Source organism: Sorex fumeus, unplaced genomic scaffold, assembly GCF_029834395.1.
Source record: "Sorex fumeus unplaced genomic scaffold, SorFum_2.1 ptg000054l, whole genome shotgun sequence".
Classification (NCBI taxonomy): domain Eukaryota; kingdom Metazoa; phylum Chordata; class Mammalia; order Eulipotyphla; family Soricidae; genus Sorex; species Sorex fumeus.
The window spans coordinates 11227574-11250565 of NW_026606111.1; the positions used below are offsets into that span (position 1 = coordinate 11227574).

At 36.9% G+C, this 22992-nt stretch overlaps 1 protein-coding gene across 5 annotated transcripts in view; it reads right to left on the minus strand.

The window, feature by feature from the left end:
• EPHA7 (EPH receptor A7) overlaps positions 1-10955 on the minus strand; it is a 180207-nt gene extending 169252 nt beyond the window's left edge. For 4 of the 5 annotated variants that reach the window (XM_056125477.1, XM_056125476.1, XM_056125475.1 and 1 more), the window contains exons 1-3: positions 10575-10955; positions 6147-6211; positions 1719-2388 (exon numbers count right to left, since the gene is read on the minus strand). In XM_056125477.1, coding sequence (XP_055981452.1) covers positions 1719-2388; positions 6147-6211; positions 10575-10671 — 832 coding nt within the window. In that variant the 5' untranslated portion in view covers positions 10672-10955. The remainder of the gene's footprint in view (positions 1-1718; positions 2389-6146; positions 6212-10574) is intronic. The other variant, XM_056125478.1, reaches the window with a different exon arrangement.
• Positions 10956-22992: the final 12037 nt, after the last annotated feature.

Sequence of the window (22992 nt, forward strand, 5' to 3'; positions counted from 1 at the left end):
TGAAATCCAGTGAGTAGTTTATACTTATAGCCCATCTCAATTTAGGATGGCCAGTTTCCAGAACCTAAATTATTGTATGCAGCTACCGCTACAAACACATGATAGCACAAATCCAAATATTTTTAATTATTATTATTCTTTAAAATTATAACAGAATGAGAATTTCTTGGGGAGTTGCATAATTTATATATCAAGCCACTATAAGCAAAGTATTTAATTTCAGCAATGAATCAGAATAATGTTTACTAGGATTCACCTCGCTTTGTGATCCGAAACAAGGGAAATAATATTAAAAGCCCAGGTTCTAAAAGAAATGCCCAGATTTTATATTCCAAGTTAAGTCAAATATTACTGAAATAACTACAAGTAAGTGATTACCAATGATAGCTCCAGTTTTCTATTCTGAAAAATAGCTGACAATGATTTGTTCCTCACTGAATGAAGTTTTATAGGTAAAGCACATCACAGAGGTATCCACACATAATAAATTATTGGAAATACTACTTAATAATTACTGATTCTCGCCCCTCTAAATTAAACACGGCTTACATATATTAAATTTGTGCCCCTGATTCAGCAGAAAGGATGTGTAAGACTGTAAGATTGTTTTTTTTTTTTTGAGCATACATTATATTTTTAAGTTATAAGTTAAAAGATATTTACTTTAAAGATAGTACTCGGGATATCTACAAACAAAATATCTCTAACTTTAAATTCCAAGCAATGTAGTTTTGTTATTATTTTTTTATTTTCCCAGGAGAGAGAGAGAGAGAGAGAGAGAGAGAGAAAGAGAGAGAGAGAAAGCAATTGATTCAAAGAGAAAGTGGGATTCTCTGAAAGAGAGATAAAAATTCCCAGTTAAAGAAAGTAATTACACCTTACAACTTAAGATGCAGGAGACCCCAGATTGAGGATGTACTATGATGCCGTTTTAAAGAGAAACATATTGGTCAATACTTGTCAATTATTCAATATAAAATGTTCTCAGTCATGACAACAGAATGCAGTGTAAAAGAAAATCCAATTTTATAAAACAAAGGAAAAAGCTAACTAATTCATATACTTTTTTGATTCAAAGCAAACAAAATATTCAGTTGCTACAGTGTGGTAATGAATACTTGACTTTGATCACTTTAACAAAAATCTGGCACAATATACCATGATTTTTAAGAAAAATACTCACTTTATGACTTAAGAGAAGAAAAACAACTTTGGTAGAAGTAACTGCTAAGATTTAACAATTATACACCAATGTTTTAATACTTACATAAAACAATTTTATAAGTGTGCAAATGTATTGTAGCTCTTCCTGTATGTAAAATTCTTATCAAATTCTTTAACCTTCTCTTTTCTGTTACACACCAACCAAAACAATAAAAAATCGAGAGGTATCTCATAGAAATAAATCCCAATTAATAAAACCCACTGTTCAATTTCCACTTTTATGTCTCATAACCTAGTGTGCATCTGTTGATTTCTATAAGAAGAATAAGGCAAATTATATTTTAATAACAAATGTCATTATCAACAATATTTACTGCATACTTAATGCAGATATCACTGTGGGTAATCTCTGATAATCCAACAGTGACTTTACTTAACATCTGTATAAAACTACTGGTACAGAGCATACTCACTTGTTCAAAGAATTATTACTTAAAATATCTGATACTGAAATAAAAATGTAAATGAGAATTTTAATGGTGCATATTACTTACGTTCACATGTGTCCCCTTTTTGCTGGTATCCTGCTTTGCAGATACATTTTCCAATGGGCACTAACCACTCTCCTTCGGCACTGCAGTGCATCCTGGGTGAGTTTTCTGCTTCTTCTTCAGCACTGCTGACACATGTCCCTCGAACCTCCACTAAAGAGGAAAATTCTGAACCAGTCACTGTATCTGGAAAGATAGCTAAGTTCTCAATAATGGACCAGCACTTCTTGTAGTACACTTTGACAGAAACCAAAGCTATACAAGCCCCTACATCCTGAAAGGCAAGATAGAATCCCTTTTTGGACAAAGGTCCAATCTCTCTCACCTCAGTGTTCAGCTTCATCTTTCTTTCACCGAGGTCACCTTGGGTAAAACTTTCATCGGCAGCAATGGTGTCTATTTTTACATAGAGGTTTTCTCTTATATTCCTGCCAGTGTCGTAGTCTGTTTCATAATAGTACAAATTAAAAGTTTCCTTGCAAGTTCCCAGTACTCCAGGAAGACTGTTACAATCCCTCAAGGTAAATTTCAATTCTACAAAAATCCTTTGTGCATTCCCTTTCGAAATCCAGTTAGTCCGCAGCCAGTTGTTTTGGTTGGGCTCCATGACCTGGCACACCTGGTACGTTCTGATCGGGGTATAGTTCTCATCCAAACCACTAATTTCTTCCCACTGCAAAATTTAATAAAGATCATCAGTCATACCGAAAAACTATATATAATTTTTTGTTGTTGCAAGTGAGTAATCTTCAATCTATCATAAGTGTGTATCTTTGAACGACTTAGGTAGGTTCCTGCTCTGGACAAAAACGGAACCTAAGAATCCAGCTGATTCTCGGTCCAGTATCATCCGTCTTCTTGAAAGCAGAGCATCATTTTGGTTGCTTGCACTGTTTATAAACACACAAATAATACATTTTGTTTCACATCCATTTGCTGCATATTACTGTTTCCTTTTAAATATTTGCTTATACCTATAGGGTCCACTAAAATTATACCTTGATAACCACAGTGCAGAATACAATTACTTAAATTGCCATTTAATGCGCAGTATACGGGTGCATGGCAGAATTTTTGATAACACACATATTTGGTGGTAACACTGAACCTAGAAAGTACCTAAACACACACACAAAAAAAAAAACTTCAAAAGTATTCTGAAATTTCAAACCATTACATAATGAATTGACATTTTGAATGTAAACTTTTTAATAAACTCTTCAAAGTAAGATATACCGTATTGGTAGTTCACAGAGTTATTTATCTATTGTGCTGATGTATATAATCCTGTATATAAGTCACATAACTACTCTGCAAATTAAAATTCTATATCATATTTTAGTAAGAAAATCTCTGCAAGGAAAAATTAAAATGTTTGAAAATTTGCACCCATACACTACATGGTGAACTCATAGTAGTTAGATAAAAAGGAAAATGAAGTTTACAAGAATTTACTTTTAAAGGTCATGAAGCGACGTATGATATTATGTACAAAATTTATTAGTAAATTCATTTCATCTAAAAAAACTCGAAGACCAAAAATATAATGTTTTTTATATTAATTTTATAAATATAAAAAATTCAAGACAGAGTGATTCCTCAACAGGCTAGAGGAAACAATTTGAGTTCTGGAGGTCCAGGTTTGTTTCTAGAACTTCAGGGTCTTTCTACAAGGAGCAACCCCCAAGAGTCATTCTGGAAGTATCCCCTGAGGACTATAGATGTGGCATCAAAGAAATAAATAAATAAAATGCCACTACTTTTCTATAAGGAAACAGTGCAATCTTCATCTACTTGTATTCACTTTGCCGATATAATATGCTATATATATATATATGTATCTTGGCAAGCTTAGAAAATGATACAAAACACTCATGTTTTGCATGGAATGTGGGAGGCCCAGTTTTGATTCCCAGCACCATATGTTGGCCCCACACCACCACCAATAAGGGCCCCTGAGCAATGTACCACAAGAATTCGCCTCCAGAGCAATATATATTTATATATGTATTCAAACCTAAAGTCATATAGCATCCACTATTTAAACTATTGTTTCAATTTTTTGAAAAGTAAAAAATAAACTAATAGATCCTTGGCAAAGTATTTTATACATAAAACTTGACATGGGATTCCATTTATTGAAATAATTTATAACATAATAACACCTACTTTTGAAAATAGTTCTTGGAAAATATATTACCAGAAATTAACAATATACTACAATGCAAAAATTACTTTTATTGTATATTTGCTAAAATTTTATAACATACAGATAAATATAAAGCTATTGCTGAAAAGCAGCAAGGAAACCATTGTCATATCCAGCTTCTCTTAATCACAACTTAAGTTGTAGCTAGGTAATGGTGTGCATAGTTTCCCTTTTCCTCCATGAGTTACTTATCTGTTTAAATGGAGCTGAGTCAAATATACACAAATTAATCTACTGGCACAGGTAGATTTTAGACTAAAATAAGTGAAAAGGGTAATAATAATATTTACCAAAAACTAAAGTTCCAAAGATTTATGTTTACTTTTAGAAATTTCCTAGTTAAAAAACAATGAAAGCAAATTATAATAAATGGGCACATTTCAAGAATTACTTTTTCTAACACCAATAACAATTATAGTGTTTAGTTATATGTATGAAAAATCAGTTTTAATAACTATGAAGCTCAAGTTAACTCTAATTGTTATTTAACAACTTATTCCTAAGGGAGAAATTTTAAGACAAAGACTATAAATAACAAATAGTGAGATCACGTAAGATCATTTAACACAACTCTTATTTTATTATTTCACTTTCTAAAAGACTGCAATCATTCCCACAAATGGCACCATTGGGAAAGAAGTCCTATTTCAGATATTGTGTTTTCATAGTAGGTTTATAAAATTATTTCATAGAAAATTACATCAATACCGCTAAATTATATTTTTAGTCACAAGGGACAAATACATTTCATATAAAGAAAACAGTACCAATCATCATTTTCTAATATTATCTGTTGATTCTTTCAGATATGTAGGGTTAACAGTTGACTCAAGATACTTTGGACTGATAAAATGCCTATTTCAGTTCAAGATACCATAGACAGTTATAATTTATCATTTTATAGATTACATGGGTGAAATACTACAATCATATATCAGTTTACTTCTCCTTAGAGATAAAAACCACCCTCTATCTCTCTTTGCTTTAATTGATGGATGGTAGAAAATGGGCTACATCCGTCACTGGCAAGAAAGGTGTTTCATTTTTTATTGTAAATGTCTTCCTATAATGTATATTATTTGACTCATAAAAAGTACTCCACTTTCAAGATACATGTGACAGCTATTCCTCATATTCAACATATTTTTTGCATTGAATTAGTAAACTATTTGTCACTTCTTCATAATTTATTCTGAACAAGCGAGATAACTACAATGATTTTACCAATCTCTCATATGTTCAGTGGAAAAACTGAATATTTTAAATAGATTTGCATTGTTCAGTTTTTGCCTTCTTAAAGTTCATGACATACTGATTTTATGTTCTATGAAAAATCAAAAATTTCTTTCAGACTTCATTTTTATTTTTTCAAAATGTGTTACACCTTTTACATTTTGACTTCTATACTTCAAGCCCTTTGAATCATGATTTTTTTACTTCCAAAGATTAACTTAAGTAACAAAGGGGTTTGTTCTCTTTTATCATAACCACTCTTTCTTAATAAAGGGATGAAGTACTCACCCTTACAATGAAAATAAGACCTAAAAACATAGAAATTGAACTAAATACAAGTAAATAATGTTATTCCTCATATATAACTATGAGAAATAGTGGTCAAATTTTTAAGGGTTCAATTTATATTTTCATGAATTTCTATTAGTTTCTGTCATATGTTATACCAGATTCTTACTATGATATCTGCACTACTACTGATTAATAACAAAAGGTAGCACATAAGAAAAATTTAGAGATTCCAAGCATTTTCAAAGTTTTCTACAAAATACTGCATATATTACATTTTTGGAATCTCTCTTAAAGTATATTCAGAATGATGCTAAAACTTTTTAAGAGGAAAACAGATTACATGCTGTTTTAAAGAACTATATACAACCTACCTGGTGATTATACTGAAGTATAAAGTAACTAAAGAGGTTTAAGTGAGTTTGTGAAAGGAATGTTCCCTGCAATTAGCATTTATAGCCTGGAATTGAAGCATGGCTCTATTCATAATAAGGATTAAAACATTATGGTGTGTTGAATTTTCTTATTTATTTCCCCCAGCTGTAAGAACCCTTCATTTCCCAAATAACACAATGTCTTTACAACAAAATATTCAATAGGATATTTTAAATCAAAACAGCTTAATTATGAAGCTTTTTTCACTATGCAGGGGTTGTTTCTTACTTTCAAAAATTGAGGTTTATACTTTTATAAGGACTTACCCCATTGGGTGGAGAGGAAATCCATTCCAACTCTGTTTGTTGTGCTTTAGAATCCAGCAGTAGTACTAAAAAAGAAAGTTTATTTTCAAATGTTACATGAAAATTTAAGCATATTTGTCAACATTGTGAATGCAATTCAAACACCTTATCAAGACTGGATTTTATGAAATTATTTATGCAAATGAATGTGTACAAATACCCACCTTATACAAGTATATTCTACTTTCTTAGGGAGAAACGATTCTAAGATGCTAACATTATAATTGATACCTCTTAAATTAAAATCTTAAAATTAAAAAAAATGAAAGTTAGGGTAAAAACTTAGTATGGGATGTATCAATTCTTAGCAATTATATATTAAAATTTTGTGAACCTTACAACCCTCCAAACTTAGCCAAATACAATACCATAAACTTAAGGTTGACTATTTCCATATTATGCTTCATTCAGCCATTAACTCCTAATATTCTGACAAAGGTATTTCCTAGGACCTTTAAATATTTGGAATTCATTTTTACTTTCCACATAGTATCCTTTTTTTAGAATAAAATGAATACTACTAAAAACTACATTAAGCTATTCTATGATAAGTATATTATTTTCAAGACATATTTTGTATTAGCCAAATATCTGTTCATTGTATTACCACTTTTTAAATTTCCACATATGTAAAAATATTAGTTAATGCTCAAAATGATGTTTAATCTTTAACCTGATTTAAAACCAGTTGAATTCCACTTCTGTGCTCTCAATAATTCAATTAATTTATTTCTATATAAATGTCATTGGTGCTATTAATGCAATATGATGCATTCAGATGTAATATATATCAACGCATATCATACTTTCAATTGGATATATTTATTGCTTCTTAGGGCAATTACCTCTTAGGGTATTCACTCTGCATCAACTGGTTTCAGAGTTACTTGAGTTTTTACTGTTTAAAATACATTTCTGACTCTACAACATGTTAACAAATCTATTAATTTATCCAGAAATGATAGTGAATGTATTTTTAGGGATGTAATAGGCATCGCTCCAAATTTAGCAAAATACTGAAATTTAGACCTAAATAAAATACGTACTTTTACAAACTTTTAATTAATTGTTAAAGAAAAAAATATGTACTTGGAAGGTTGTGAAAATCTGCCATGCTAACAAAACAAAGGAACAATTGATCATGGGCTCAATTACTTTACACTAGACAAGATAATTCTGTGACTATAAATAGTGACTTTTGTTCGCAAAATCTTTTTACACGCAGGACTCTTGCAGTGAATATGAGGGCACAAATCTGTGGTCACACACACTTGACCCTCTGTCAAATAAGTAGAAAACTCACTTTTAAAATAGCAAGCACTGGTTTCACACTTGGAACACCATTAAGTCGTGGGACTCAAATTTATATAAAGTTATGCTTTGACCGCGTTTGTGTGTGTGTGTGTGTATGTGTGTGTGTGTGTGTGTGCGTGTTGTCAACAACAGAGACAAAGCACAAGGAAACAATGTGAGTCGCAAGTCCTCTCCTTTGGAGATTTATTATATAACAATCGTCATACTTTTTATTCATCTTCCCTTCTGACAAGATTCGGTGGATTTTCAAGCGACAATGTCGGGGCAGTGGATTTTCTAGTGACATTCTCAGGCCCTTTTGTAAGTGAAATGCTCCCACAGCGATCACTGTTTTATTGCCATTTCGCCACCCCTCAGCACAACATAGGGCGGGAGTCGGGAACCCAGCAGGGATGTGATGGCAAACAAGTTCAGGGAGAAACTAACGCACGACAACAAAACGCCCCGCTCCTGAGCCTGGAATCAGCAGCAACCTCTGATGTGATCCGTGTGTCCCCCTCCCCACTGCCCACTGCTCGGAAACCCAGCCAAGCGCTGAGCGCATCCGGTGCCATCCTCCTGCCCCTAAGTCCGCGGAGTGGAGCAGGGCGGCCCTCCAGGACCGAGACGCGCCGGCCCGGGACCAGGGGTTCTAAGCCCCACCGCGCCCACCGGGCTGGCAGCGAGATGCATTCATCGCACGCCGGGGACTAACCAGCCTCCGGCCGCGTGGGCAGCGACCGGCTGCGGGCGGCGGGCGGCGGGGGCCGGGGCGGGGCCGCAGACGGGGCGGGGCAGGGGCTGCCAGATCTGCGCGCCCGCCACGCCGAAGCTCCTTCTCCTCCAGCCCTGGAGACTCTAGGGAGCCGGTGGCGCCCCAGCTCCACTCGGAGCCGGGAGGAGGAGAGAAGCTTTCGGGAAGCGTCTCTCTAAGGGATCTGGCGGCGGCTTTTATCGGGAGAAAAAGCAGCAGCTGCACTTCGCCTGCAAGCATCAGGCTCCGACTTTCATCAGGCGCCCGCCGTAGCGGGAACTGATTGACCTCCCAGAGAGATCAGGGGTGGGGAAAGCTGAGGAAAGGAGCCCCTCATCTTCTCACCACCCACCCTCCCCAAAAAAATCACTGAAAAGTCTGGGGTTCTCAAAGCTCCCCCCCAGGATGCAGGAAAGCAGCCTCTCGGCTTGTTTACCCCTCGGAAAAGGCAACGATCGGTCACCTCCTCGCCCAGCAAGTGTCCCTGGGCAAAAAGCCAGGCGCTCTCGCCTCCTTCATTCACTTTTTAAACCTCTCACTTTTGCCTTTCAAGATTTCAGTCTCCGAGAATCAGAATCCTCTCCACGTATCTTGCACCCGCAAGAGAAGGGAGAGCGAGAGCGAGATACTCAGGCTGCAGAAACCTCTCCCCCTAGTGATGGCAGTTATTTATAGCTCAAACTCCTGCCCGGGTCGGCTGCAGCTAGCGCGCGGGGCTCTCAGCGGTTGTGCAAACTTTTCCTTAGGTCCCGCAATTCCGGAGTAATCGGTGCAAGGTTTCGGGAAAGAATGTTCTCTGATGTTAACGTAATAGGAGTAGAAATGTGATTTTTACTGCGCGCGCGCGCGTGTGTGTGTGTTTCTAGCAGCTGCTGCTTCATCTGCAAATGCATAACCGACACCTCGGTATCCTGTTTTCTCTGAATGGGTACAGCGTCAACACAGGTTGCTGATGTGGAAACTAGGATCAGAAGGTCAAAAGGGACCAAAGAATAGGACAAAGTGTCGATTGGGTTGTGAGCCGAGAGAAGGAAAATGTACCAAGGAACTAAAAATGCAACACTTTGAAATCTTTAAGTTTTTAGTAATTCATAAAGTGAGAAGCGATATGTAACAGCGCACCATCCCCCAACCGCTACCGTGACCTAAATCTGTTAAAGAGTCCTCTACACTCCAGAATCAAGTAATTATTAATTCTGATTTTTAATAGGAGAAAACCATCCTTAGATTTACAGACTGGAAGACGGAGAGGTGGAGGATTGATTGTGACACTGCTCTGAAGCATGACATTACCATTGATAGGATTTATTTTTCCCCAGCTCCAACTACAGGCACCAAAAGGTATTTTACCTTCTGTCAATGGTTCAAAGGAGAAAGGGGGGGGGGGGAGGTGGAGATGGGGGTGGGGGTGCAGGGTGCATCTACACGCTTATCCGGCTGCCCAAATGTAGCCTGCTGCCCCCACGCAGAGCTAGCCCCGGGCTCCAGGTCTTTCTCGAGGTCTGACCGCACGAAGTCCTCAACTGCTGGACGCTGGGCCAGATGTTTGGGGTCTTGCGGTCGCCCGGGCAGCATCTTTATTGCACAGCCTCAGACTGCCCCCTGTCTCACTGGTCAGACCAAACCCGCTGGGCTGCCCCAGTGCCTACGGCCGCCAGCACCGCGCGCAGCGCACGCTGCAAGGCAGGTCCCCAGTCCGCGGGGCGCGCGCCGCTCTCCCACTTCACCTCGGCGGCGTTATTGTTCCGCGCGGGCTGCCGGGCGCCAACCCCAGGCCTCCGCCGCCGCCTCCGACGCAGTGAGCACTTCATTTGCAACCCGAGCGATCCGAGCGCCTACCAGTCAAGGCCCCCTCGGGGAAGGCTCGGGACTCGGGCAAACACCGAGGATCGGACCCAGACACCAGGGGCTGCGCTCCCGTGGTCTCCCACCAACTCTGGCCAAAGCTTACTCCACTAGAGAACACCGATGGGAGGAGAGAGAAGAAGGCTCGAGGAAGAGACCTAACCCAGCCGGGTTCCCCGAGAAGGAGCTCGCCGACAGCCCCCCGCGCGCATACCCCGGCGATCGCGGCTGCTGCTCACGCCCTCCAAATAGCCCGCACCAGAAATCTCTCTCCCGTCGGGCGGACAGCCCCGGGCGCGAGGCTGCAGCGGCTCGGAGCAACCCCGCGAGCTGCCCGCCCTCCAGGAGCAGCCGGAGCGGCGAGGGGGCGGGGAACCGGCAGGGGAGGGTCGCCGGGCGCCAGAGGCGCGGCTGGCAGACCCGCTGACGAGCCGGTACGTGCAGGTAGACAGCGAAATAAATAAGTCAGAACAAACTTTGCTTTCCCATCTCCTTACCTTCCTTTGCAGCCTGCGCCTCCCCGGTGTGTGCAAAGCGGAGCAGCCAGATGTAGCATAAAATAATCCATGAAGGGTGCCGAGTTTGAAAAACCATGGTGCATGAGCAGGTTTTATTTTAGCTTTCAGTTGAGTGGTAGCTTTTTAAATGCTGTTTGCTCCGAGATGGGTTTGGGTTTGGATTATTTTTTTGGTTTTAAATTTTTTTTTAAATTAGTATTGCGCTCCTCGCATCGATTCCCCTTCTCGATCTCCGGCCGGCTGCTCCACGTTCAGCTTTTTTAATTTTTTTTTTTCCCCCTCCAGTTTGTTCGCACCGTATTTGCTGCCTGCAAGTCTCCGACTGCAGACCGGCCGCTTGCTCCACACTCCAATAATATCAATTAGGGGAGGGGGCGGGGCTCCGGGCCTAGAGCCTACGCCACTCGGGCTGAGTGGCAGGCGCGGCCGACCTGCCAGACAGCGATTCCCAGGGCCTGGGGGCGGGTCCCGACCAAACAGCCGCCCCGGTCGTGGGGGCGGGGTTCGGGTTGCCGACCAATCGGTAACGAGAGGAGTCAGGTTGCGGGTCCAGGATTCCCTCCAGGTTCTGTGCTCCCGGCCAGCTCCGGATGCTCGGAGAGAGGGGAGAGGAGGAGAGGGAGCTGAGGTGCGTGCAGTCGTGAGCGCTGTGCTTTTCGTAGCGGCATCTTTCCTGGAGCAAAATAAATCCGAGAATAATGTTTCGTATGAGTGCAACAGTCTAGCGGTACCCCTCGCGGTCGTTGAGAAACCTGAGATGCAAGCCATCTCTCAGCTTCCGTGCACAGAGCCCGGACTGTGAAATGAGCTGTGCCTTTAAGTAACTGCCTTTTACTTTTTTTGTTGTTACTCTCAACCTTCGCGGGTCGGGTAACTTCTTTCTTTCTTCCTTCCTTTCTTTTCTCTTATTCTTTTTTCCTATCGCGAAGGCGTTCTACTTCTCTTTTTCTGTTACTTCAATGGCAGTTCTCTCTGGACCTCACTCTGCAGAATCTCTAGAAGAATGAAAGTACTCAAATGTATTATGTTTAAAAAATGTTTCCAAGAGTTTGTAACAAGCTCTGGCCAAAGAAACAGAGCTGGAGTGGAAAAAGGAAGTCTTTTGTGTTCTCTCTTCTCTTATCCCCCGCCCTATCATTTCACAATACTTAAGTGGCGAATTGGAACCTTAAGAGAATCCTCAGAAGGTTCTGTAGCATTATTCTTACACGTTTATAAATTTTCTGAAATTCTTCCCCTTATTGCCCCACTTTGATCACTGCCCCATTTTGCTGTATAAATTACACTTAATTTTAGAGAATGCCACCATGCATTAAATTCTAAGGCGAGACCTTTTTACATGTATTGACCACTTTTTAGTGACTAGTCAATAATTTTCTTCCAAAGGGAAACTATGAATTAAAAAAAATAACCAGCGTTTCTAGTTGAATCCATCCAACGAATAAGCCAGGAATAGAGACCATCCTAGAGAGAGAAATCTATTTACCGTTAGGCAGTTTCAAACAATACAATTTAAAAGGTGGGTAATTTAATAAGAGGAATAACTTTAAGCTCCTAATTGCCAAATGATCCATTTCAAAGGTCACACAGAATAAATTGATGACATGTTTCTGATAATCTTACTTTTCTTGTCCTTTATTTCTTCTTCAACAACAAAAATTTTCTAGTTATTTATGATTTTCTTTTTGCATAAGGACAAAGTTTAATCTTGCCTAATATTCCAAACTTTTCTTATATTTTATATAGAAATATAAGGTAAATTAGGTCATTTCTAGTATTTGTAGTCAACATTTCTTAGAGAAGTAAGATTTTATGCTAACTTGTCTTCTACAGTTTTTTTTGTCTAGATGAAATTGTGCAGAGCAGAGGAAGAAAATATCCTTCTCCTCTAACCTCTGATGCTGAAGGGTTTTTTCCCTCCTGAATGTTATGTGTTCTTATTATACCTATTAAATTATACTTATTAAATATTTCAGACACTATAGCTAAAAGTATCTTGAGGGTCTTTTAAAGGATTCATAGAAAATATAAACTGCTTAGTCGATTAACCTTGAAAAAATGTACAATGCATTTGTGAAGAGATCAAGTGGTTATTTACACAAGCAGATGCTTTACAAGTAAAAAATGTAAGGTAAAACACTAGAATTAAAAACATAAATCCTCACACATAGGCTTTAAGACTATTAATCTAAAAACTACATACTCACAAATATTAAACCACCTCTAATAGTTGAAATAATTCTCCAGTATTTCAACACTTTCTCTAGGGTTTCATCCCCACTTCTTACAATGACACCAAGGTAGCCTTTAAAGTTTAAAATATCCCTTTCATCCGTTGAATGACTAATACTCAGTGATGTGAATACAAATACCTTTCCATTAAATCAGGAAACCAAAGAAGTAACATTCTTCAGTCTGATGAGTGTAGGTGGCATAGGGAACCCTTCTTATTGTGTTCCTTTGCTCTCAGACTCAGGGGCATGTGCAGTCCTGCTTTTATTTTAGAGACAAGAGACTTCGCATTGAATGCACATGTGCTAGATCGCTGACAGTTTTCTCTGCAGATGTGCAGAGTTGTACAATGATACTAATTATTATTATTATTATTATTATTTTAGGTATGCCAATCTTCTCTGCTTTCTTTCTAAGTACTTTGGTAAAGAAGTTATGACATTTAAATTAAGCAAATCACTTAATCAAAAAAGAGAATATTTGTTCTACTGCATATATTTTAATGTGTAAATTGATATCAGATGATACTTGACTAATGGTAAAGTATGTAAATCTATTTATGAAGCCATTGAAGAAAAAGAACAATTTTTTTCTTAATATAACTAAAATGAATTATTTAGCTTCATATCTATATACTGTGTGTTTTATATCTAAAGCAAGTTATAAAAGTTAAACAATTGTGTCTATATAAAATAAACGATAAAATATCACATTTTTTAAATAATATCAAAGGCTGTATATAGCTATCACTTGTGAGCCAGAGCAGAAATTCTAAACTGTATTTTGCTTTTGATACACTCATTGTATAATATTCTTGATAGAGTAGCCTTCTTACATTTAGTTAATTTTAAATAGGAAAAAGATGAAAATCTTAATATTTTTATTCCAAGCATCCCTTCTCAAATACTTGTCAAAAAGTGCTGGTGATTTAGCATAAAAAGAAAAAATGTTCTTTAGCATAGAAAGAAAAAATGTTTTTCTTCTGATACAAGGAAGATATGCAAATTTTCCACTGTGATTTTTAATCTAATTAGTAATATTCCCATATAATTATATATGTATGAAAATAAATATATAATTTCAAGACAGACATCCCAAATAAGATAAAGCAGGCATATCCTTTTATCTATCTTTAATACTAATATTTCCCTCTCTATTTATTCCCAGGAAATCATCTTTTGTTTTAAGAGTGACTATTACTTAGGGATAAATCAGGTGACTTTAAGGGAAAGTTTCATAGTTTTCAAATAAAATTCCATGTGCGTATAGTAGAAGTAGTAGTTGTAGACAGGACTGAGAGAATAAAGGAATAATCTGACACTTTAGAATGTTATAAACCCAAGGCTGCCAAATTAACTAACAAACATGAAATCTAAGACTTGTTTCTGAGTCTACAACTTTTACACTTACTGTCTAAATGCATTTACAGCTGGTAAATGTGAAGTACAAGTTCATCACAGAAAAGGGGTAATTTAAACTGAATTAGAAAAGGTACTGTGCAGAAGAAACTGATTATAAACCGAAAAGAAACATTGTGTCTCAGCTAATAGATATTACAGAAAATTGCGTTCTCTATTTGTGATTTCAGTCAAAATGTAAACAATCTTTCCACTGTGCAAGAAAACCATTTAAGTGTTTACATTAGCATGATTTATGTAGTGTGTATAAAATATTTATTTTCAGTCCAATGTAAAAAATGTACATAAGTTAAGCACATAAAAATAGTAATAATTTAACCTATTCTGCTTTGCTTCAGATAAAACTGACCACGTAATCAGTCAGACTTTAGGAATTATATCATGATTCTATTTTGTATCTTTATTAAAGTTTATTCACTTTTGTGAGATCAAATTATTAGCGACATTTATAAAATTAATTTATAATTATTTTTAAAATTAAAGTATAATTAATTTACTGAAATTGTTCTGTTAAGACAGTTCAAATAATATAAATTATAACATTTAATGTATTTGATATATAATATAAAATTATAAGTCCAACTAAATACGACTAATGTATTGATTTTAGAAGATTTTAGAAAATCTTCTAATCACTTATATACTCAAAAAGCGTTAAGTCATTTAACTTTTATTATTTACTAATATTAAATATATACCAAATATAGCATTAATTTGTATGTCTTATACACAAAATTATGTAATGTCTATACAGTAATCTAATTTTACTTAGAGTTTTCCCCTCAAATGTTCTTTTAACCCATTATGTACGCGTCATTATGCTAAATCACCAGCACTTTTAAGACGAATCAGCTTAAATTATTTAGGTCATCTTTAAATGCATTCATGGCTTCATATTACTCTTTTTTTTAGTTTTTCAAACTCAGTATGGAATTTTAGGTGTCAAAGAGATCTATGATTATTCAGTGACCACCAGGGGGCACCACAATCTCCTGATGTTCTGACCAATCAGGTCTATATTGAATAAGGATGATGTCATTTTTAAATCATGTATATTTATATATCAAATATCTATTTGTGCCCATATACTGATGCATTGGATGTATTTTATGTATCTATAACTACATATAATTAATCCGCATTTTCCCATTGTCACTATTAATTTTTACTCTTACCTTAAGAGTTTCATAAAAATCTGTGAAATCTTATGTGTCCTATTTTAGTCTATAGAGACCAAGTTAACTGCAAGGACACAAGACTACCTCAGAAAGAGAATTATCTTAACAGAAAAATTGCTACAGTTTTATAACTAGTCATTGGAGAAACTCCAGATAGATTTCAGATATTTTCATTCTTACCTTCCATTCATCTAAGTCCCAACATCCTTTCTTTCTTTCTTTCTTTCTTTCTTTCTTTCTTTCTTTCTTTCTTTCTTTCTTTCTTTCCTTCCTTCCTTCCTTCCTTTCTTTCTTTCTTTCTTTCTTTCATTCTTCCTTTCTTTCTAACCAGTGAATAAGGTCAGTATGGTTGAGTGTTCTCTTAGAAATAATATTTGTGAGATTTTCAAGAACCTATGAACATCCTAGAACCTTCCCGATTAAAGGACATCTTAATATATTTTTAAAGATAGCACAGTGGGTAGGGCGTTTGCCTTGCACGCAACCAACTTGACCAACCCGAGTTCGATTCCTCCGCCCCTCTCGAAGAGCCTGGCAAGCTACTGAGAGTATCTTGCCCACACGGCAAAGTCTTGCAAGCTACCCATGACGTATTCAATATGCCAAACACGGTAACAACAAGTCTCACGATGGAGACATTATTGGGCCCGCTCGAGAAAATCGATGAATAATGGGAGGACAGTGACAGTGACAGTTGATTGAGGTACTTACAATACTGTTAATGATGTTTTCATGTACACTTCACTCCAACACCATACTGACCACCAGAGTACCACTTCCCACCAAAGTCCTAAAGTCCAGTTCTGCGCCCTAGTTCTCCAGTTTTGTTGCCTATGGCCATTAGTTGCTCCCGTATTGTGCATGGTTAAGTCCAAATATGAGAGAGATAATTCAAAATATATCCCTTTTTTTCTCACTGACTTCACTCAGCATAATACTCTCTAGTTCCATCCATGACAGAGCAAATTGCACGATCTTCTCCTTTATAATGCTTTATGGTATTCCATTGTGAGTACATACCATAATTTCTTGATCCATTCATCAATTCTTAGTAATTTGAGTTGTTTCAATATCTTGGCTATTTTACCAAGTGATGCAATGAACATAGTGTGCATATGCCCTTTCAAATTAAAATTTTAGTATTCTGGGGGTAGATGCCAAAAAGTATCTTTGGGTCATATGGGAATTCTATTCTTAATTTTTGAGAAAGCTCATATTACTTTCCATTCAGGTTAAACATAATGGCATTCCAACCAATAATGAATGAAGATTCTTTTATCAACAAATTTCTCTAGAACTGTTTTCAAACTTTTTGGTAATATGCCATTCTTGTTGGTGTGAGATACGAATGAATATAGTCCTTTACTGCTAGTGCTGAAATTTATATTTTTAAATGGTCACGGTCACGGTCCTCCCGTTGTTCATCGATTTGCTCGAGCAGACCCAGTAACGTCTCCATCATGAAACTTATTGTTACTGTGTTTGGCATATCGAGTATGTCACGGGTAGCTTGCCAGGCTCTGCCATGTAGGCGAGATATTCTCGGCAGCTTGCCGGGCTCTCCGAGAGGGGCGGAGGAATCAAACTCGGGTTGGCCATGTTGGCTGCGTGCAAGGCAAATGCCCTACCACTCTGCTATCACTCCAGCCCATTTTTAAATGAACACACAAAAATATAAGAAGGGAAGACAGAGGGTTTGAAGATTTAGTAAAGTAGATAGTTTTCTTAGTGTTGTTTTTCTTCTCATTTCCCTAATAATAAGTGACCATAAAAACTTTTTTATATGCCCATTGGCCATCTGCATCTTCATTGAGAAGTGTCTATTTATCTCCTCAACCCATTTGTAGTTGGGTCTTTGTTACTGTCATTGAGCTTTGTGAGTTCATTTTAGATCTTGGATATTAGCACTTTATCTGCTGTTTTGTGTGCAAACATTCTCTCCCATTCAGTAAGATGTCTTGCTTTGTTTTATTTTATTTTGAGACCACACCTGAGAAAGTTCTGCACTAAGCAACTATGCTCAATGGTGCTCACTGGGGGGCATATGGGATGCCCAGGATCAAACCCAATTAGGTCGTGCACTAGGCAAATGCCTTATCAGCTGTACTATCACTCTGGCCCAGTACGATGTCTTTTTATTTTACCTTCAGTTTCTTTGACTGTGAAAAAGCTTTTTAATTTGATGTAATCTTGTTTGTTTGTTTTTGTTTTTGTTATCTCTGCTCCCTGTTGTGGACACTTCTGAGGTCCATTATCTCGGGAGTTAGGCCAGTTTATACCTCAATGTATTTTGTGGATTCTAGTCTAATCTCAAGGCCTTTAATTCACTTTGAATTTATTTTTGTGAATGATGTGAGATACAGTTCCAATTTGATTTTTTTTCACGTAGTGATTCTGTTTCCTTAAGGGCCATTTTAGATTCCAATTTTCACCCAAACTTCTGACATGGTTAAAACTAAAAGTGAAAATCTGTTGAAATTTGTGAAACTATTCTCAAGGTCTAAGAAAGGTATCAATAAAGAACTTTCAATATTTTGACATATTTGGCAACACGATTTTTACATTAGGAAGAAAAAGTCCAGAACAGTGTCCCCAAACTGTAAAATTATAAAGCTGTGCTTATTCTCTCCATTGACTGAGTATGGAGTTCAGTATGCCGCTGTAGGAAACCTCTAACTTCCCATGTAACAGTGTGCATTGTGAAGAAAAGACAATTTTTTTTATAAGACAATGACTGTCCTGGGAGGAGTTTCAACAATATTAGGAACTCTGAAGTATTAAAATGGTTCTGACTGAGAAGCAAATGAGCTCAAGTGCCACAAAGTACTTGCTGTGAGGAAAAGATGATTCTGAACTTAAAGCTTGCTTGGTAAAGACATATATATGCCTATGAATCATAGATGGTCTCAGCAACCAAAGGATGAGGTTGATACTATTATGAAAATCTAAGCTCCAAATGAAGATCAAATGCAATCAAACTGTTGGCCAAAATGTGAAATTAACACTAAGGGTGGGAAAGGATCTAAAGGCATGAATTGCTTTAGCAATCCTGTGTAAATTGTTCTCAGTTACACTGTAGGACTGTGATGGGAAGAAAAGTATTAGTAAAGGGATCAAGCCTACAACTCAAAGGAAATTTGATCTCTTTAAACAACGAGAGCTAGAAATTGTTAGACAAATATAGAGTGGAGGAAAGAAAATTTTTAGTTGAATCACCGTGAGATAGTTACAAAAGAAGAGAAAATTTTAAGAAAGAGATGACACATTTTTCTCTTAAGGAAGAGGACAAGCCAGCTTAAAAGAAATAAGTGACTGTATTTCTTCTTGATGGTAAAAACCAAACTGATTAAAAATTCCTAATACTAATTGCAAAATTTTCTGGAAAGAAGATACTGACAGAAACTTGGTTAAAGTGAGATTTTTTAGTTTTTATTTAATTTTTAATTTATTTTTCTTTTGGGGTCACACCACATGATGCTCAGGGGTAACTCCTGGCTCTGCATTCAGGAATTACCTCTGGTAGTGCTCGGGGGACATATGAGATGCTGGGAATTGGATCCGGGTTGGCTATGTGCAGGGCTGGAGCGATAGCACAGCGGTAGGGTGTTTGCCTTGCACGCGGCCAACGCTACCGAGCCAAGTTTGATTCCTCTATCCCTTTCGGAGACCCCGGCAAGCTACCGAGAGTATCTTGCTGGCACAGCAAAGCCTGGTAAGCTACCAATGACGTATTCGATATGCCAAACACAGTAACAACAAGTCTCACAATGGAGACGTTACTGGGCCCACTCGAGCAAATTGATGAACAATGGGAGGACAATGACACAATGATTTAATTTTTATAAAGACACATGTAGATACATGCAGATGAATAAAGGATAGTCCTAGCATTAATCAGGAAGACTTTTTGCTTTGTATTTCCTTTCATAAACAAGGAAATGGCCATATTTTTATAGTTAGGACCTAGAGAGATTGTACAGCAGCTAAGGCACTTGCCTTGTGCATGGTGGATGTGGGTTCAGTCACTAGCACCTTATATGTGATTACTGAACACAGAGACAGGAGTTTGCCATGAGTTTTTATTTTGCCTCACAAAATAAAAACCAATAAAAGATAAAAAAAAAAAAAGAGAGAGAGACATTAGAGTAGGTTGGGCACTTGCCTTGCATGTAGCTCATCTGGGTTCAATCCCCAGCACCAACCATATACAATTTCCTGAGGATCATCTTCAGTCATTCCTGAATACAAAGCCAGAAGTAAGCCTTGAAAACAGCTGAATGTGGCCCCCAAAATAAAATTTATAAAACTAGATAAAGCTCACCACCAAGATTTTCTTAGTGCTGGTTTCAGCCACTGAATAGTAATAATATTTTGATGATCACACTACTGTGATCAAAAATAAGACACAAAGCATAATAAGGCTTTTACCATCCGGTTTGTCCAAGGTTGTTTTCTTTTCTCTTCTCTAAACTCAAATCAAATAGAAATTTTATAAAAATTTACATTTCATTTAAGATTCTATGAAGTTATTATTATCATTGTTTGTTTTTTATCGCATTGCTTTCTCTAAAAGTTCTGAGTTAACCTGGCACATTCCCTAGTTGATTTTAGATTGATGAAAAGACTTAGGTCAATCTCAGTTTAATTAAGTATTTTGATATTTGATTGTCACTCTCCCAGCAGTCATTTAACAGGCAAACTTAGGTAGCAAAGTCTATAAAACTAAATATGTGAAAAAAATGTGGCAGAATGATCTCTCATGTAAGGATAGAAGAATAAACATAAAAAACAAATTACCAAATATGTTGAAGAAAAGACATTATCCTTTCTTCCATTCCAATAAAAAAAGATAAGACTCTTTTTTGAGTTCTTTAACTTTCAACTTGGATTCTATGTCTATGCCATAATAACTCTTTGTTTTAACAAGTTTGGATGTGTGTGTGTGTGTGTGTGTGTGTGTGTGTGTGTTGTATGTTAAACTTTTAAGGAAAAAAAATGCATTCCACATTTTTAATTAGGATATACTACAACAATGTACATATTCTTGGGTATTTTTAAAGAACTATTCAAGGGGTGATCACATCTCACAAGAATGATAGGACAATGAAGGATGCTAAGTACTAAACTGGAGTAAAGTAGTTGCAATATTACTACTGCAAGATTTCTAACTATTTAAATGTCTTAAATCAGTTCATGTCTTTTTGTTTCTGATTTGGGGTCAGATTCAGTGGTGATCAAGACTTATTTCTTTCTCAGTTCTCAGGGAGCACACCTGGCAAAACTTGGGACACAATATGGCATATTGGGATTGAACCTGGGTCAGTCATACCAAAGCAAGTGCGCTTCCAGCTGTACTATTTCTACAGCTTTACGATTCATATTTTTTCATTGTTTTATATTTGTCCATTTCAATATTCTTCATAAAGTATAAGACTTCAAAAAAGATCTCTTTTTGATCAGGGCTGGAGCGATAGCACAGAGGTAGGGCGTTTGCCTTGCACGCAGGCAACATGGCCGACCCGAGTTTGATTCCTCTGCCCCTCTCGGAGAGCCCGGCAAGGTACCGAGAGTGTCTCACCCGCACGGCAGAACCTGGCAAGCTCCCCATGATGCATTCGATATGCCAAACACAGTAACAACAAAGTCTCCAATGGAGATGTTACTGGGCCCACTCGAGCAAATCGACGAACAACGGGAGGGCCTTTACCTTAGGCCTTTACCTTTGATCAGAGACTAAAACTCAAACTTTACATATACTTTAGTATTTACTAATATACAAACAGATGTATATAAATATTTTGTTGCATATGAAATGTAAACATGATTCTATATATTTGAATGTAGCACTGTAGCACTGTCCTCCCATAGTTCATCGATTTGTTTGAGTGGGTACCAGTAACGTCTCACAACAAATTGTAAGACTTGTTACTATTTTTGGCATATCAAATACTTCACAGGTAGCTTGCCAGGCTTTCACGGTGTGGGTGAGATACTCTCGGTAGCTTGCTGCACTCTCCAAGAGGGGCAGAGGTATCAAACCTGGGTCAGCCACATGCGAGTCAAATGCCCTACCCGCTGTGCTATTGCTCCATTAAAAAATAATTTAAATTATTATTTAAGTAATTATATTAAATGAATAATTCAATTTTTTTCTTATATTCTATAGATAGCATTTACTATAATCAATGTTTTTAATTGATGTTATTTGAAAATATAATTTTTTTCAGGTTTTACCATTATGAGGCATTTAATACCAAAGTTAAGTAAATGTTTATTTACAAGTTGCATTTAAATATATCTTGTTTAAATTATAAAGATAGGTCCAGAAACACCCCTATTCAAATGTACATATGCTACTTTTTTTGAAGATCACTATTACTCAGACTTTATAATAGTCTCTCCATGACTTCCACCTTAGCCTCTATTCAAATTAAGTCTTAGAAAACAAATTTAAGGAGCATATGTTTCCTACTCAGCAGACCAGTATTTTTGTCTTGAATGAATGATTTTCACATCCACTTTTCTGAGTTTTTTTTTTTATATTCCTATACTTGTCCATAAGTGCGAGTCCCTTAACTAAGCATTTCATTACCCCCATTTCCCAATTGGGAACTATGTCTAGAAGTTATCCCAGTTGCTTAGGGATCTTAACCTTGTTATTTGTTGATACAGTCTTGATGTAAATTACCTATCATCTACCTGGTATCAATTGCTCTTTGGTGTCTTTCTTTGTCACCTTTTAGCCAAGTATTACTCTGTTTTGCTGAATCTGTCTGATACCAGCTATTTTTGCATAGATGCCAACTATTTTCTATCAAAATATGATTGGGCACCTCCTCTTTTGTACTGAATATTTTATCATCTTTAGATCTTGGTGTTTCTTCTAGCTACAACATGTACATTAGCATATTCCTTCCTACTCTATTACCTCTTTTGCATATAGACTGTGAAGACTAACATTTCATTAGTTCACATTAGTATGTTATATCTCAAATTATAGAACCTCATCTTGTCATTAAATTACAGCAGTAGAATAAGGTCAAGTTTTAGAGTTAGTCTACAATCTGTGTATGCTTGTTTTCTTCTTTCTTCCTCCTTGCGTCTTTATTTATTCCTTGCCTCCATTTATCACACTTTACAAAGCACATTCTAGTTTGTAGCCTTTGGCTAAGTACTGTATGCAAAAATGAGTAAGAAAATGATTTTAAGAGAAACTAAAATGATTCCTCATGATCTTCAGGGGACACTTATCTTAATATATGGTAGGAATAAAATGAACTGACAATGGTTTTTTTAAATGACACGGATGCTATGATAGATGTCCTCAGACCACAAACTCAGACTGATGAAAGAAAGGATCATAGAAGGGATTGATGTTTTAAATCTGTCTTCGTTTTTCATTAATTACTAATAAGACAACAAAGGCAATAGTTTATTAAAAGGATATTTCAGAGAGTGGAAATAACATGTACAGGATACAGCACCAAGCATATAAGTTACTTTTATTATGGAGGTAGCAAACTATGCTACCATTTCTTGTTTTTCATTTTTTAGGCCATACCCAGAAGT